Source organism: Telmatherina bonti (genome assembly GCF_933228915.1).
Source record: "Telmatherina bonti genome assembly, chromosome: 6".
NCBI classification, from domain to species: Eukaryota; Metazoa; Chordata; class Actinopteri; order Atheriniformes; family Telmatherinidae; genus Telmatherina; species Telmatherina bonti.
Window position 1 is genome coordinate 16,681,249 of NC_136624.1, and position 17,275 is coordinate 16,698,523.

The 17,275-nt window shown below is 36.2% G+C and overlaps 1 protein-coding gene across 1 annotated transcript in view; it reads left to right on the top strand.

Moving 5' to 3' along the window:
* Positions 1 to 6,203, top strand: part of grip2b (glutamate receptor interacting protein 2b) — a gene marked incomplete at both ends in the record, with an annotated part of 193,282 nt that extends 187,079 nt beyond the window's left edge. Inside the window, 2 exons of the mRNA XM_079242856.1 lie at positions 3,401 to 3,547; positions 6,045 to 6,203. Of these exons, the coding sequence (XP_079098982.1) occupies positions 3,401 to 3,547; positions 6,045 to 6,203 (306 nt within the window). The remainder of the gene's footprint in view (positions 1 to 3,400; positions 3,548 to 6,044) is intronic.
* Positions 6,204 to 17,275: the final 11,072 nt, after the last annotated feature.

Consider the following 17,275-nt stretch of genomic DNA (forward strand, 5'->3'; position numbering starts at 1 on the left):
AGAGAAGGCAGTCATCTGCCTCGACTGGTTGGGATGGAGAGGACAGGAAAGACAGACCGACATGTACAACTGCACTTATTCAGGAAGACCTGCGGAAAAAACGAGAAATAAGTTAGAGACAGCAACATTGGCATATATTAATACATCAATATATTAGAGAAATGGAGCAAGATACTTCTCAGTGTATCAGGTGACGTCCCCATTGTTACATAAGAAATGGATGGCTAGACTACCCATAACTATGAGAGCAAAGAGCATAACCTGGACAGTTGGGTCCCATACTATGGCTCATAGTCAGCCTGGCTACAGTGTTGAAAAGAAACCTGGGGTTGTTCTTGTTCTCCTCTATCAATGATGAATAATAAACTGTTCTAGCCACACGCAAGGCTTTTTTGTTAAACTTTCTTTCCAGACTATGTGACACTGTTCTAAACCAGATGAACGCCATTGTCTTTGCAAACGCCTTGATATTTGTTTTAAAGCGTGAAGCTGGGAATTAAATCACGGGCCTGCTTCTTCTGATTGGTTGTCTTCTTCTTTAGGGGAGCAACATTATCTCATGTTATACGCATTAAAGTTGTCACTCTAGCAACACATTCATGAGCCTGTGTCAGAGTAAAGTTTTTTTCTGTCAAGTTAACACATGGTATTGTAGGAAATACTACTGAAATGGACTTCTTAAATTTGTTAACAACACTATCTGACAAACATCGACTATAATTCATTTTCTTCTCAGCCATTTTGTAGTCAAGTAGAGTAAACTCCAAAGTTATTTAAAAAATGATCAGACAGAACAGGGTTATAAGGAAAAACTGTTAGTTGATCACTATTGATGCCATATGTCAGAGCAAGATCCAGAGTATGATGATGAGAATGAGTCAGTCTGTGGACATTTTGGGAAAATCCAACTGAATTTAATATAGAGTTACAGGCAATTTTGAAACTGTCATGTTCATCACCAACATGAATGTTAAATCCCCCAGAACAAAAACTTTATCAGTTCTGGCGGGACAGAACAGAAGAAGACAGAACAAAAGATAAGACGAGATTAAACAACTGACTTAATGTGTTGTGGAAAATTAAAGTTTAAAAAATGCCATATTAATGCCATAAAATTAAATCTATGCATTTTGCTTAGTCCGTATTTCAGTTTGATCCATTAACCAAGCACTTCCTGTTCTGTATCACATTGTGATTCCCTCTGAATTTCAATAGACAGTATCATTGCTGTTGCTTATAAAAATATGCACACATCCCACCTGTTCTCTGAGTTCTCTCCAGTTAGTAGTCAAGCCAATGTTCATTTTTGTCTTCCTTCTTACTCTGTCCATTTCACTCTTTCTTTTCCTTACATCTTCCAACAATAGCATTTTGCATATTTTGGTGAATCTACCATGGTGCACATCCAAAATGGCCTGCTAATATCCAGTTGCTGGTTGTGACACAGTATGGAATGTAAAACCCTGCTGTACAATGACTTGGCATTCAAAACAAAAAAGTACCGTTTTTTTATTTTTTAGTTTGTTTTTTTTTTGTTTTTTTTCTCAGCATTAGGACGCTCCAGGGTAAAAATGACTCCAGGAATATATATATATGTGTTTATGAGTGTGACTGCCAATAAAACAAATCAAACATACATGTTTTTATGATCAGAGAGTTGTGCAATGCTACTTTAAGACTTGCATAATTTCATTAAAAGAATTCAACAAAATTTGATGAGGTCTTTTTTTTAGCATGAGGAAATTAGAAGAGCAAGAGCACATAAGCATCTGATATAAAGGACTCAAAGTTTTGTATTGATTTAAGTTTGCTTTGTAGACTACTCTTCTATCCCTCAAGCATTATGTAACACTGTTTGGAATGTACAGTACAGTAGTCCAATCATCCTTCAACAGGTATTAGCTTGTAGTTACTAATGTTTTTCTTTTCAGATGAATGGCTTCACATATAAGCCACCTGTATCACCCCTAGTGAGGAGAATGGGGTGTGTTGTTCCCACGGAGAAAATACATTGGTTGTTTTTACTGACTGACTTTTTCCCACATTTAATGAGATTCATAACCTGTCCTACTCAAAAACAAAGAAATCTGTTAAGGAAAAACTATGGAAAAACAGTAAGCTGGTTGCATTAATGTGCACACCCTTAAAGTAATTTTGTTGAAGCAATTCTTAATTTAATCACAGTTTTGAGTATGACAACATTTTCCCTCACACTTTTGAAATATAGAGAACCCTTTTAGTTTTCATTTTCATTCATTCATAAAATAAATAAATAAAACATTTTTAAATAAATATAATTTTGATAAATTTTTAATTAATAACAGACAAATATATAGAATGACCATGAAACTGTCTAATGAGGAAACAATATTGTGTTTGGATTTATGTGAATTAATTACATTTGACATGTTTCCTCGTTTTACAATTCCATGGTGATATAGTTGATATTAATTAAAATTATATTTATTTCAACATATTGTATTTATTTATTTAAATATGAATCATTTCAATGTTTTATTTAAAAAGCTTCCACCATAGATGTACGAATGATGCAGGAGATAGTTATCAAAGTTTACTGATAGCTTGTAGTAACCAATCATTTTCAACAAGTATATGGCAGAAAAACCTCTATCTTCTTCAGTGTTGCTGTATATCTCCTGGAAGACTTCCTGACATGTTCCAACTTGTGTTTTCATCAGAAAACACACAGGACTTATGGAATGTCCATTTTGTTCTATATTTTCTCCATTTTCATGGTATATCCACTGCTGTGCAACTTTTTTTTTACATACCCTTCTCCTGACTTATGCCTTTCAGCAATGATATCCCCTTGATCCTTTTAAAGTTATTTATGAATCATGACCTCTGCTGTTGCAAGAAACTAAGTAAATGTCAGGAAAATCCAATGAGAACAGCTAAACTTTGTAGAGGGTTGATCAATCTTTTTCATTCATGACAGGTGTGTAAACCAAGAAGACTGAATGCTGGGATTAAATCATAAGGTGCTTTAACAAAGTTTCGGTTTAATCAGGTCTTTTCTTATGCCACCACCTCTACATTTTATTTATCTTTTGATTTTTTTTTCTTGAAGATTTGTTTGTTCCTAAATTGAACTGTTCAGGTATTGGGTCACATGAAAGGTAAGAAAAGCTTTAAAATATTTTATTGTACCATATTTTTATATCTCAAAATGCCTCACATTTAGCAGGGTTTTGTACATATTTTAAATTTGCTGTCAATACTTTTCACTGGACACTTACATGAGGCAGCTTTTCTTTACAAGGAGTACAAACTGATACATTCCTTCACAAAATTAGTCATTACTCCCACTAAAAACGGTAATCATTTTACTCGAGCAAGAAATAAACAAAACTTGAATCCTTCTGTTGTCATTTTCCAGGTAACTGTGATAAAGGACCCAGAAAGCGATGATTTTGGTTTCAGTGTGTCAGACGGCTTCTTGGAAAAAGGTGTTTATGTGAACATGATCAGACCTGACGGGCCGGCTGACAGAGCTGGGCTTAAACCCTTCGACAGGATCCTGCAGGTAATTGTTTAACAATAAAGAACAAGGCTGAAAAAAAATATTCAGCTTCTGAGCAGTGCTGGTTCGGTTAACACCGTATGCAACGTGCACATTTAAACACAGGATTCCAGGCTGAGGTCCACCATTTTATTTGAGGAACAGATGACTCTGTGGATGGTTTTATCTGAAGGAATAAGATGCATACAAAGTAAATAACAGCAGATCTAGTTAAATGTCTGCATCAACAATTAAAATGAATTGATATAGATAACCTACAGTACTAATGCATCCACTCAGCTGGATTATATTTTGTCTTCTAGAAAGCAAACACAAACACAGGTATATTTTGAAGACCTTGAAATATTCAAAGAAAAAGTGAATTAGGAGTTCATTTCTTAAATAACAGAGGCTTTCTTTGTTCAGATGTTTTTGGAGGGGAAAAAATGAATTATATAACTTTGTGGTAATGGTAATCTGGGTGTAGACATACCAGGCGAGATGGTGGAGACCACTCATAATTTAACAATCTAAGAAGATGTAGACATACTTCTGTTAATTCAACTTGTAGTTTTGTATGCAATGTTTATTAATCTGCAGTTGATTTATTATGAAGTTAAATTCTTAAGACAACCATTCAGCATCAGCTGTAGACAAAATAGTTATGAAAATGGGGAATGGAACTGATGAGACATTGTTGTTGTTTTTCCTAATACTTTGACTTTCAAAGTAACTGAAACTGAATCTTGGTTGGATGCAGATAATTTGTTCGGTGACCTGCCAGAATATAAAAGAGAAAACTACAGATGATGCAGTATTTTTCATTCTGTTTGAGGTGCACTTTGTGTAAATGGCCTAAATGGCTGCAAGCTGTGTGCCATTGTCTTTTGTGTTTCGTGCAGCTGTATCAGAATAGGCTCCACAGAACATGTGTAGTGGACATATGGGAAGAAATTTAGGCTTTTGGAAAAACATTCAACAAGAAGAGACTTCTTCTACAGCAGCCTCTCAAAAACCTCAACTGTAATTAAGGAAAGTATGGCAGGATAGTCGCCATAAAGATGGCTCGCTTTGTTTTAGAGGTGATGAAATGACATTTAGAGTTAAACTTGTCAAAAAGTTTTCAGTAAAGATTGCAGCCAACCACTCTTTTTTGCAACTGCAGGTGCCGACCCAATTCCAAGTATTTTTCATCTCTACTACAGAAATGGTCAAATAACTAATACAGTGCTGTAAGATCTCGGTCAGGTCTAAATTTGTGTTTCTGTAACACCCATACTGAGCTCACAGTTTGTCAGCAGAGTCAGGTTATATGCTCCTCCTGGTATCTCACAGTTTGATTACAGTTGCTTTGTTTATTTTATTCCCTCATACTTTCTGATTAAATGCTACTTTCAAAGTCATTTCAAAATGCTAAAAAAGAACCAGTATCCTAATGTTATATGTTATGAGCAATATAACCATGTAATCAGGGGCCTTTGCCAGTCATTTGTGATACTGTGCTGCTATGGTGCCACCACATGTTGAAGCCATCTTACCTGCTTTCTTAATTGATTCTGTGACTTCACTTGTAGTTTCGCTCAACAGTGTTGGGATCAGTGTGTTAGTAAAATCTCTTTTGAGACATGTTATTCCTTCTTAGACTAAATACTTACTCAAATACTTGATGTGATTTTCCTATTGGAGTTTTCACCCTTCAGTGCAGGAATAAAGCTTATTCAATGGTCCTCTGGTTGGCAGAAACTATAACTCGGTTGTTTTAATGTTTTTCAGAGTTTTTTAGTTAAACCTCATAGAACCAAGGTGCATCCATGCACTTGCTTTTAATTTTGCTCAGATTTCTCACTCCGCTGTCATTTGAGAACTACTGGTAGTTTGTGTTTGCTTCTGCTTCTCTTTCAACTAGCATATAAAAAAATTGACTTGACTCAATTCAAATCTTCTGCATCCTTTTCTCCTCACTCATAAAATGTGCAAGATTGAGCAAAAGCCATGATTTATTTGTTAGGAACAAAACATTGTTTGGCACCATCAACAACTGATCCTGGCAGGAACAGATATGCAGGGGTGTCCAGCTCTGGTCTTCGAGGGCTGCTCTCCTTATCAGCTTGTTGTCAAGTTCTGCCAAATCATGTTGACCCATTAAACTGTTTCAGGTTTGCTGCAGCAGGAAACATCCTAAAGTGGCCCTTAAGGACTGACTTTGGACACCCCTGAATGAAGGCGTGATGACACCGTTCACTGACTGACAGTGGTCTGAAAAAGGGACCATCTGGTCCTGACAGCTGTCTTTGCCATAAGATTTGAATTAAACACTCAGTACGAGTTACCTGTCTAAGTCTGGGTTTTCACCAAACCTGTCTGGTTATATTTATATTACAATTCAATCTGCTTATATAAGAAAGGCTAAAATGAAATAAATTTAACAAAGATCCTGTAACCTAAGCAACGGCTGGTTTAAATGTTTCTCTGACCGATAATCAACCAGATGAGGAACTATTATCCATTTGTCCTTGTTCAGGTGAACCATGTCAGGACGAGGGACTTTGACTGCTGCCTGGCGGTGCCTCTAATCACAGAGGCTGGAGACAGACTGGAGCTGGTCATCAGCCGCAACCCACTGGCCAGCGATAATCTGGAGGACAATAACAACACTTTAGACCACCCACTAGATCTGTAAAACACACACAAATGAATCTCTTCACAATCAATCTTGCTCAGGCAGGAGACGTGATATGTGAAGAATTGTAAACATATCTACTGGTGGCGGTCCAAATATATACACAGGCTTGCAATAATTCTTTGAACGCAGAGTCCAGATGATACACATCCAAACACTTGCATGCACAGCCCCCCCCCCCGCCCCGACACATTTGCACAACATTGTACTGCTGTTATACAGTATATTCTCAATGAAAACATGACCACAGTGCAGGGGGGGAGTGGAATAAAAATAAAAAACTGAAGCTTTGTTGGTAGCTATTTAGCATGGTATTCTCAACGTTGTTCCAAAGTCAGCACGCACTTATGTGGCATTTTTAGGAGTCATTTTTACTGGTTCTGACATTAAAAGTATAAATGAAAATTTAAAAGAAAGGTAAGGTCACTTCAGTTGTTTGAATTAGCAGAGCACAGGTACACATGAATCTATGTGCTTGTGATACAGAGAAAATTGCCTTATTAAAAAGTGAAGTAATATTAGGAAATTTTAGTGATAGTAGGGAGAGAAGTTGCTTTGGTCAGTCTGTGCATTTCATTTGTGTTTTCAAAGCAGAGTGAGACTCAACAGAAGAGTCAACTGTGTCTGCGAGGAAGCTGATTTTGGTGTAAACAATGGCTGGGAAACCCTGGATCCTGGTTGAATCAAGTGTGTTTGGACCAGGGAGGAGCCCTTGAGGACCAGGATTTCCCACCACTGGTTTAAACAAATGGGCCCAATGTAGAAGTCCATATTACTGCTGCTCACTTTTAATCATAGAATTATTTATCAGCTGCTGTTCAAAGACAGACTTCTACATTTGTCGCAATTATATATATTTAAAAAAAAGACAAAATAATGTCATTATGAGGTTAAGAAAATGATGTCATCAAATCTGCAAAACAGCTTCTTTTTTTACTAAATCAAATGGAAAAGGAAAAACTTATTACTGTTTGTGTTTTTCCTTTTTTTTTTTGTTTTTTTTGTTTTGTATTTTTATGCTTGTTGCTGTTTTTCTCATTAAATTGTTTTGAATATAAAGTATTTGGAATTAAATGATCAGGTGAGCATGTGGAAGTGCCACACAGAGGATTATGTTGCCAAAACAATGTACCTGAAGCATTTTGAGAATTTCATTTTTGTGCCAAACGGCGAGACACTGCTACAATAAGTTATTATTTCTTATACAAAGTCACTGTTTAAAGCCAAAAATCCTGTGTCAGCAGAACAGAACCGAGTGTTTAAATAGGAATTCTTTGATCCCATTTTTGTAATATTATTTGGAAACATTTTTAGGGTTCCCTATCGGATTTGAGGCCAGAACACATGCTGATGCTCCACATTTGCCCTCTTTATTGAGATAAAACACACAAAGGGATCAGTGAGAAAAAAATTAGAACCAAAATTTTATTGCAAGAAGATGGTGTGATTTTAACTACATGAAGGACCTTTTGGTAACAGTGATGGAATGAAACTTCTCTACAGTTTTTCAGAAAAGGTTAATCCTTTAGAAGCATAAAGATAGAAAGATAAGGCGTCATTGCAGACAGGTCAAAAACACCAGGATGTTTCAAACCCTCCTTGTATGTGCGTGAGAACTCAGTGGATGTGTGTCTACTGAAAAAGAATGCATCTAGATGGATTTACCCAATTAGTCACAAACAAACTACTGGTAGCAAAATATGCACTTTTTCAAACTGAGTCACAGTTTTTCCAGTAGCTCTGTATATGTTTACATGTCCTGTTTTGATTTTACAATATCTAGTCATTTTCTCATTTCTGGTAAAATATCTTCACAAATTTACAAAATAACAAAAATAGAGGGCCCCAGATAAGTAGTGGAAGATGGATGGATGGGTGTCTGTACCCCTCCCACAGTATTATACACTGATTGTGTAGAGAGCAGAGAAACATTTTTGTGTTCTTTTCTACATGGATGTACAGTGCTGTGCAAAAATAGATTTCAAAATTACATAAACTGACAAAACTTCCAAAATTTATGGCAACTATCTATACCAAAAAATAGACATGAACTACTCCACTATCACAGCTCCACTAGCTCAGTCACCTACTCTATTCTATAATCATTTGGCAGACACTTTTATCAATGGCGATAAGTGATCAACTACAGCAACTAACCTAACATGCATGTCATGTGGGTGGGAGGAAGCCGGAGTACCCAGAAAGAACCGCCGCATACATGGGGAGAGCATGCAGACTCCCCACAGCAAGGCAACTGTTCAAAACCTCCTCCAGCTGAGGCTCAAACCAGCAACCATCTTGCTGTAAGGCTGCAGTGCTGACTGCTACAGTGCTGTCATCGTGCACCATAACCTCCCTAAACCACACAGTACATGGATAAAAACTGATCGGGTGTGTCTGGGACCAAGTGTTTTAAAGTGTGTTAAAGTATTTCAAAACTTTGTTGTTAAGCAGATTTTGATGACCTCCATTTCTTCACTTTAGGACTTGGTGTCAAAAAGTTCATGCTTACAGGCTCCCAAAATCCGGCTTTCATCTTAATGACGTGGATCCCTCTCAACTCATCTCTGTGTGGACTTGATTTTAAGTAAAACCTCACAGACCTCTTGTGCTCTTTGGGAAACCAATGCACTAGGTCTCACTCTACATCTTATTAAATTCTTTGCAAATTTATTCCAAATCATCCCTGAATATTCTGCAATGCTTGATATAATTACAGATGTTTAATTTTCTACATCTCAAATAGTCATCAAGACTTTAATCAGTACAGAAGTGCTGTGACTGACATTTTTTAGAAAGTCTAATAAATAAAGAAAATAGACCAAACAGGTTGTTTGTTCACACATTCAGATATGACGCATGTAGTGTCTTCTATAGGACCCGACAAGTCGCAGTAGGGAGCCACAACTCATGCATCATACTGCATCAGAGCAAACATTCTCAAGTGTTTGCTTTAACAAGCAACAAAATCCTCCTACAAAGGTATTATTATGCTGATAATTGGAAAAACAAAACATTTGAATTAAGTTGTACACAATATACAAGGTAAATAACAACCAAGACAGATGTCTGAAAAATCTAAACTTTTGCACAGCAGTGTGCAAAACACTTTTGCACACAATAGATACTATACTACAACACTGTGTATCACATTGGAATAATAGAAGTAAGAATACTGTGCAGGAGTAGACAGAGTAACCTTTGTCTTGAGATGGATTGGAAACTTTGGCAGGAACAATCGGCCTCTGTTCCCTTCGCTGTCTCACTCTTTGCTCATGTTACATAATATAGTCAGAATCCAGCTGCTCGCTTTGAGAAAAACCATGTGTGGGGAAAAAAGGCAGGGTGTATGTGACTCTGCACAAGTGTTTTATACCTCTGTGTGTAAATTTATGGGCTTTCATGGATTTCTTTTTTTTATAGTGTGCAACATAGAGAACCAGGTGGTGTACATTTCATTGTACAGTGATGATTTCAGGGCTGTGAGCCACTCACACTCCCCTCTGAGACTGAACATGTTATAAACTAAATGCACATGAAGGGACTTATATTTCTCCACAAGCACTAAAAATAAATGAGAAGCACACTGTTGAATATCATGTACTGTAAGTATTTTCATGTCCAGCTGAACAAACTTGTCCCAGTGCTTTTTACACAATCAAGTGGCCAAAAAAAAAAAAAAGAGGAAAAAATAAGGACATTTTTTGTAATGCAAGAAAAAAAATGAACATGCTGAAAAAAAAAAAAAGCCTTCCAAAAATGTTTTGTTGGTTTTTATGTGTGTTTGTGTGTGAGAGAGATCATTCATACTCCCTATGCATTTCTGGGTTTGTTTGAAGCCCAATCCAGAACCGTGAGTCCATTTGCGAGGTGAAGTTTACAGCTGTGTATTCATCATCTCAGCAATGTAATGCAGTTAATGCTCTTTCACAGTTGATCAGTTTCAAAAGGGGGAAAAAAATAACATTACTGTGACAGTCCTGATGTTGTAATTTATGTCCAATTTTAAGTTGATTTTCTGTACGGTGAAAGATTGCGGTCTAAGATTTTATTGGAGTGTACTGTGTTTTGCTAGACTGGCTGGTTGACACGACCCCCCTTCCTCCTAAAACCCATTAAAATAAATGTCAGTACACTGGACAAGTTATTACATAATCTCATGTATTGCATCATAGTTCTCCTCGTTTGAACACAAAGTATACTGTGGTTTAAAGGATCTTTTTTTTCCTCATTTTTAAAAGGTTTTTCTTAAAAGAAAAACAATAAAAAGACACACTGGGCTTCTGTCCAATTGCTATGTCACTTCTTTGCTAGCAGCGTTTTAATATTGCTTTATTTTCAGGCACAATATGTATTCAGGGTCAGTTTCTAATGTCGAAAAAATACAGCGTGTGATCACCCATTAGCAGCCTCCAAGAAAATTGGAGGTAAATCTTAACTGTGATACATTTATCATTAGCTAGGTCTTGATGTTAAGTCATGCTCACCGTTAGCTTAACATAGCCTATAACCTGGAAACAAATTTTAAAGTCTTTAAGAAGGTCATGAGTCAGTAGTGAAAGACGTCTTTGTTTCTGCATGAACCAGTTAGTGTCCCATTTCATACGACAGATTAAAGCTTCTCAAATATTTTTTTTATCGTAAAATAGTTGTTGTGGAAAGGTAGCATATAAATGTACAGCATGAAGCAACTATGTCTGTAACGTGGGTACATTTTGGCAAAAGGTCTTTTAAAATTAATGGTTTAAAAACTTTACAATAGAAAAACAGCTGCTGTCAGTATTGAGATGTCATTTGATTTTTACTTTTTACTGGCAGTGAAGCAACAGACCTACAATTTAAAAGAAAAGAGATATAACCCCCCTGCCCAAATTGTTCACTGGCCAGTTTGTTGCTAAATTCGCACTAACTGGCTAAAATGGCAAAGTTCTGATGACCTGGCTCATCAATTATTACCCAGCTTAAAAAATTATAATTGTCTTACATTCATCGATCAGCTAAGGCATTTTTTATGTTAAGTAACCACAATTCAGGTTGTGCTCAGAGAGCTAATTGCCATTTTAAACCTGGTTTAGCTAACCTACCAGCTTAATGAATTCAATGAACATGTTATTTAGTTTGTTAGACATCAGAATAGCCACATTGTGTCTGCCTGTCTTTAACATATATCCAACTATCAGTTTAACTCATTCCACATGTCTCTGGCTAGTTTTTATCTCTGAACTTCCAGCCAGCTGTTTTCTGCAGCTCAATGGGAAAAGGATTTGAAACACCATAATTATTTTTGTTTTGTTATGTTTGTTTTTTTTGTTTTTTTCTTTTTCTATATAAAACCTCCAACATGCGTGCGTTTATTGTATTTAACATTTTTTACATATTGATCCTTGATGCGACTCTGGATTGGGCTGTAAATGGTATATGTGTTGATATTGTGTATTTTTTTTAAATTGTGTAAAGTTCTATTCTATGTAATATAATATTTTTATATGATATTACTCTTCCAAAACATGGAAAGAAAAAAATAAATAAAAATGTATAACTTTGTTGTTGCCATTTTTGTTTTTGATTTTTCTTTTTCTCATTTTCTATTAAACAAGTGTACTGCTATACTTCTGTTTTTGAGAAGGGGAAAAGATCCAAACTGAGAGAAATAAACAGTCTAATTTTATATTGAGTGGATCATTATTGTGTTTTACTTTTTTTTAAGCAAATCCTAGCAAGAGATAATGAAATTAGCTAAATTTATTTATGTAGAGCAGTGCAAAGTGCTTTACATAACAGTGATGATTAAATATCTAAATAAATCCTTTAAACGCCAAATGAAAAATTAGAAATAACTCCTCACAAATCCAAGTATAAAGCCTGAAATAAACTTAACTGAACTTAAACTGCAGATTGAGCAAGCATGGACCCTGTTTGAAGGATCACAATTTTGAAAACACTGGGGTTTAAATAAAAAAGTCAAAAGTAATAATGAAATTAACTTATTCTAATAATAAATAAAGGTTGTGTTGTGTTCAACATAAACAATAGCTACATATTTAAACTAGTAAAACACAGTAAATAAAAGTGAAGATAAATATTTAAATAAAACAAGAAAAGTAAATGACAAGTGTGTGTGATGGGGTGATTTCAGATATTTAGATGTATTTGGAGTCACTTGAACACACCAATGAGCAATGGCAGTAAAACTTAAAGGGGTGTGATTGGGAGCAGTGGTGTAGTGGGCTTTCAAAAAGTGGGTATAATTTCAATTTTTTGCACTTTTTTTAGAAATAGAAAAAATTAACCCAGTATATTAGTATATTTGCTCATTGTCACATAATTTCTGCTCTTAAGTTATATAGAAGAGACATACATACATATATCTTTATTATGTCTTGGTTCAGGCTAAAGTTAACGCAGCTGATGGCTAACTGCATCAGCGAAGCATTGGTTACCTTAGCTGAACTGCTGGTTGACGAAGCTACATGTGTAGGGATGTTAATACGTACGTAAATGTAAAAAGCAGCATCAGAAGGGTTTAGAAGTGGGTGTACTCAATGCTGACTGAAAAAGAAGTGAGTACTCCATATACCCGCGTATACTTTGGACTACACCACTAATAGTAACACACTACACAAATGTCATTTCTTGGATACTCAGGTAAACAAACGGGTGGAGATGTTAACTGATCACTCACCTGGTGATGAGTCGGTTTAGCTGTTGGGGCATCATGCCAGTCAGACCCGGCAGGCCCAAACATGTTATGAGGATGTTGGAAACATCTGGTGGATTCCCCTGTCAAAAAAAGCTTAACTTCAGCTAGAGCCAGATGGGGATCTGAAGAGCAGGATCCACTGGATAGTGGAACCTTGGACTGAAGACAAGTGGTGTAGTTTTCGTTCCGTTTGTGAACCATTGGACCAGCTCTACACCCTTTGTAGGGTCCTGCAGGGGCAATGGGAATGTTCTTGACTGATCTATATGTGTTTGTGGATTTGGAAAGTTCACAAATGTCTGAGTCATGACGAAGGGAAGGATGGAGATGGAGATTGACAGGCAAGACTGCGATGCAGACTCTGTTTCAGTTTGTCACGGTGAAGAAGGAGCTGAGCGAAAAGGCGCAGCTCTCAATTTACCGGTCAATCTACATTCCTACCCCCATCTGTAGCCACAAGAAATGCAAAAATAAACTTGTCTTTCATAACATGGTGGGTTCACTCCAGCCTCATTCTTGTTTTAATCCTAATAAATTAAGACAGACCTAAACATATTTAGTGACTTCAGTACAGCATAAATTTAAATCGGTGCTCAATAAGACTGCTGTCCAGGTAAACACAGACGTTAAAAACTCAAATAAGCTTGTTTTTCATTCATGTGTGTTTATACACAGTTGTGCGGGTAGGTATGCAAACATTTAGATGGAACATGTGTTTCCTTGTTCCATTTTCCAATTGTGTACACATGTGACCCCCTCAACTTTGCCGAACGTTTTTTTTTAATTTTTTTATCTTGTTTGTGTGTGTGTGTGTGTGTGTGTGTGTGTATGTGTTGCATGTGCTCAGCTTCTGCTGATTTAATTATCCCCATGGATCCATTGTTATGTTACAAATCCAACACACTTAGACCAGACATAAAAATAATGGCGGTAACAGATGTGGAAGAACTTTCAGATCCAGTTTACATGACAGTGTGTGCACGTGTTCCTGCATATGCAAATATAAGAAGTCAAACTTGAAACATGAAACTTTGTCTGTGGAATGTAATGCAAACACACAACTGCTGCTCGTGGAAGAGTTTTTTTTTTTTTTCTTACTTAGACCAGCTTGAATGGAAAATTCCTAAAGTAGAAAAAAAAGGCATTAAGAAACCCACAATAGACCAAATGCTCCTTTAATGACTCACATTTAAAATCTGATATTTCTTCCCCTGTCTTGTAATTAACTGTATATTTTTCATACTTTTTTTTTTTTTTTTCCAGTTTGTAATGAAATCCAGTAACATACTTTTTAGCCTGTTTTTTGTGCCGCAATGTCATTTTAAATGACACTAATTAAACCCTGCTTTACTTTCATTTATCTAATCAAAATGAATCCCAATGGTGCATTGTTTCAGTACCTATGAACAAGCAAATACTAAAAAATTATTCATGTCCAATTTAAAAACTAGATGCTATTTTCCTTTGTAAATTATTTTAACATTCCAATTTTACACCAATAAAGCATTTTTTCTGCATTATTTCTCAGTGGTTATTAAAATGGAATATACTTCCATTGTTTATTTTTTATTTTTAGGTCTTGTAGATGCTATCTGATATTTGCCTTTGAAGGTTTGAAAAGAAAAAAAAACTGGTTTTCAACCAAACCAAACAAATCTTTAGAAGGCTCTTCATCTGGAGCGGGGGGTATTCAGCTTGGTCCTATGAGGTCTGCAATCCTGCAGGTTTGCCATGTATTTCTGCTTTAGATCACCTGAATCAAATTAAATGATGCACAAAGACTCAATAATTTCAGTCAGTTGTGTTGGAGCAAGGATTGATGGAAAACCTGCTGTATTGTGGACCTCGTAGGACCGAGTTGAATATCCCTGATCTGGAGAAAAACATCAGTAGGAACATGTGACTCCTTTGAAAAACTAACATTTCAACCATCACTTCAGTGCATATTTGAAGGCTTAACATTTGAGAACAAAAAGGGATAAAGACATGATACAAACTTTTATATAGAGCTCTTGAAATAAGCTGTCATGTAATACCTCATGTCATACCAATTAAGATAAAATACATTTTCACCCATTTCAAATTAAGATTTTTAAGCTCTGAATATACAATAGCATTTACTGTCCCTTTACCATCTCATAGGAACGCTGCATTGAAACAAGTGTGAGTGCACATATTGTATCTACATCTTACATCAAATTACAGCAATGCTGGGATCAAAGCTGCCTGCTTTTTAAGCTCCAGATCATCCAAGTTTCCCTTGTATTCCACTTCCTGCCTCTTTCTGTTTCTGACTCTGGAGCAAAAGGCTAAAGAAACATGAAACTCTGATCTTAAAAACACAGACTCATCTTGGCTTTGTGTGAATGCCAGCAAAGTGTTTGGAAGATGAAATAGGAAGAGAAATTCTTAACAGAAAAAGCTATTTCTGGACCTGGCAGGCTGGAAATGGAAAATGAGTGTAGGCTATATTTAAAAGCTCAGCAACAGAACAGTATTAACGTTTCCTTAACAGCGGGTTCATTCGACATTATGCTTATGTTGGCTCACATGAAAGAAATAGCCATTAGAGCCATGGCTATATTTAGTGGTTCATTGCTGGTAAAAACGATCACGATAAAATAAGGACTCAAGATTTGTGACTGAAGTCAAACTGCAGGAAAAAAAACTTTCATTCATCTGTGACTACTATAAACAGACATGTCAAACATGCGTTTTCTATACCACCCATGGAAATGTACTTTCATGGGAATAGTCAGTTGATTTTCCCAAAAAAAAAAAAAAAAAAAAAAAAGATGAAAACCTCATGTAGCAGCTGCTATTAAGGGAAAATTACAGTCTGGGAAACTTAGCAGTGTTCAGTACCCGGCCCCTGTTAATCAGCAGCATGTCAGAGCCTTTACCCCTTGCTGTGAAACGGATGTTTGGGTCAAAATATTCCGTAAACTGAAGCTGCTTCCAGCATAGTCTCAGAGCCACTTATTGCCATTGTTTCAAAGACTTTTAGCTAGATTTAGAGCTTCAGGTTTTCCACCGTACTTTCACACTTTTTCTTTTGAGGTTGGAAGCTTATGGGTGTTTTGGTCTGTGTTTGTTGGGTAATCACAGGCTGGATTGATTTAAAGCTAACACCAAGCTCTAAGTTCAGCTAAACACATTATTTATGTGATAGAATAGAGAAGTACTCACCCAAGTTTCCTGGTTCAAAAAGACTTTCTCACCAGATTATTTACTGCATAACAACTCGGATGTAACAAAGACTGAGTTGTTTGGAACAAGTAGAAACAGCAGCTGTTCCAAGGCTGCAACAAAAGAAATAATCAACAACTAGGAACTAGTTGGGCAATCATTCAACAGCCCCACACATACACACGCACATACTCACAAATAAAAGACAAACTGCAGCCCAGCAACAGGTTTGCAGGTGATCTTCAGGAAAAAAAACAAACAAAAAAAAACATGCTCTCCAGTCTGTGTGTGTTCAAGACGAACCTTAAAACATTTTAGTACCAATCAGGTGAACAATCTGTAACTGCATAATTAAGCAGTAATTTACAGCAAATGCATTTTCTTATGAGAGTATGTTTTACAATATGTAATGATTTACATGCATTTAGGTTTTATTTATGTTTTAGATGAACCAGCCATCTGAAAACAAATTGCAAGTAGCCAGCGGTTTAAAGATGGCACGTTTATACAACAGTGTTCATTAATGTGTTTTGTCTCTATTTTGATAAAATAAAAACTTGGAATTCCATCCATCAGACCAGGGACTGTAAACAGACATTCATTTAAATAATGATGTAAGAGTATATGGTTGAAAACCTGTAAAACAGTAAAAACATGACTGAAATTTATCTGCATACTTAAGCTTTAAAAAAAGCTTCAGAGCAAGTGGGAAAACATGGTGGGTTTTCTTTAAAACAAAGAAAAATAACTAAACACCCACAATGTTTGGTATAAGACTGGAGGTGTCTGATTAAGTTATAAACCACCCAGAAACTTCAGCACATCCAGATGACAAATACCTGGTCAGTATGACAATGCATGCAATTCCTTCTTCAGGGCTCAGTTGCAGCCTTTCTGTGCGGAGGTTGTGATGCTCTCCTGCATGGTAGTTCTTCAGGTTTACTGGTTTCCTCCCCAGTAAGGTGAACTCTGCATCATGATTGCCTGTTTGTATTTTTTTGTTTTATTATATTTTCAAATAACTTTCTTTAAACAAATTAAATGGAAAGGGGTTAAATTTTCTCCTACTTACAGATGTTGGCACATGCCAGTTCTATGATCCCAGCAATATGAAGCAGTTAGAAAATATCAGTCAGGTTAAGACAGACCTATTACTGCAATAAATATTTATTCAAGCCATTTA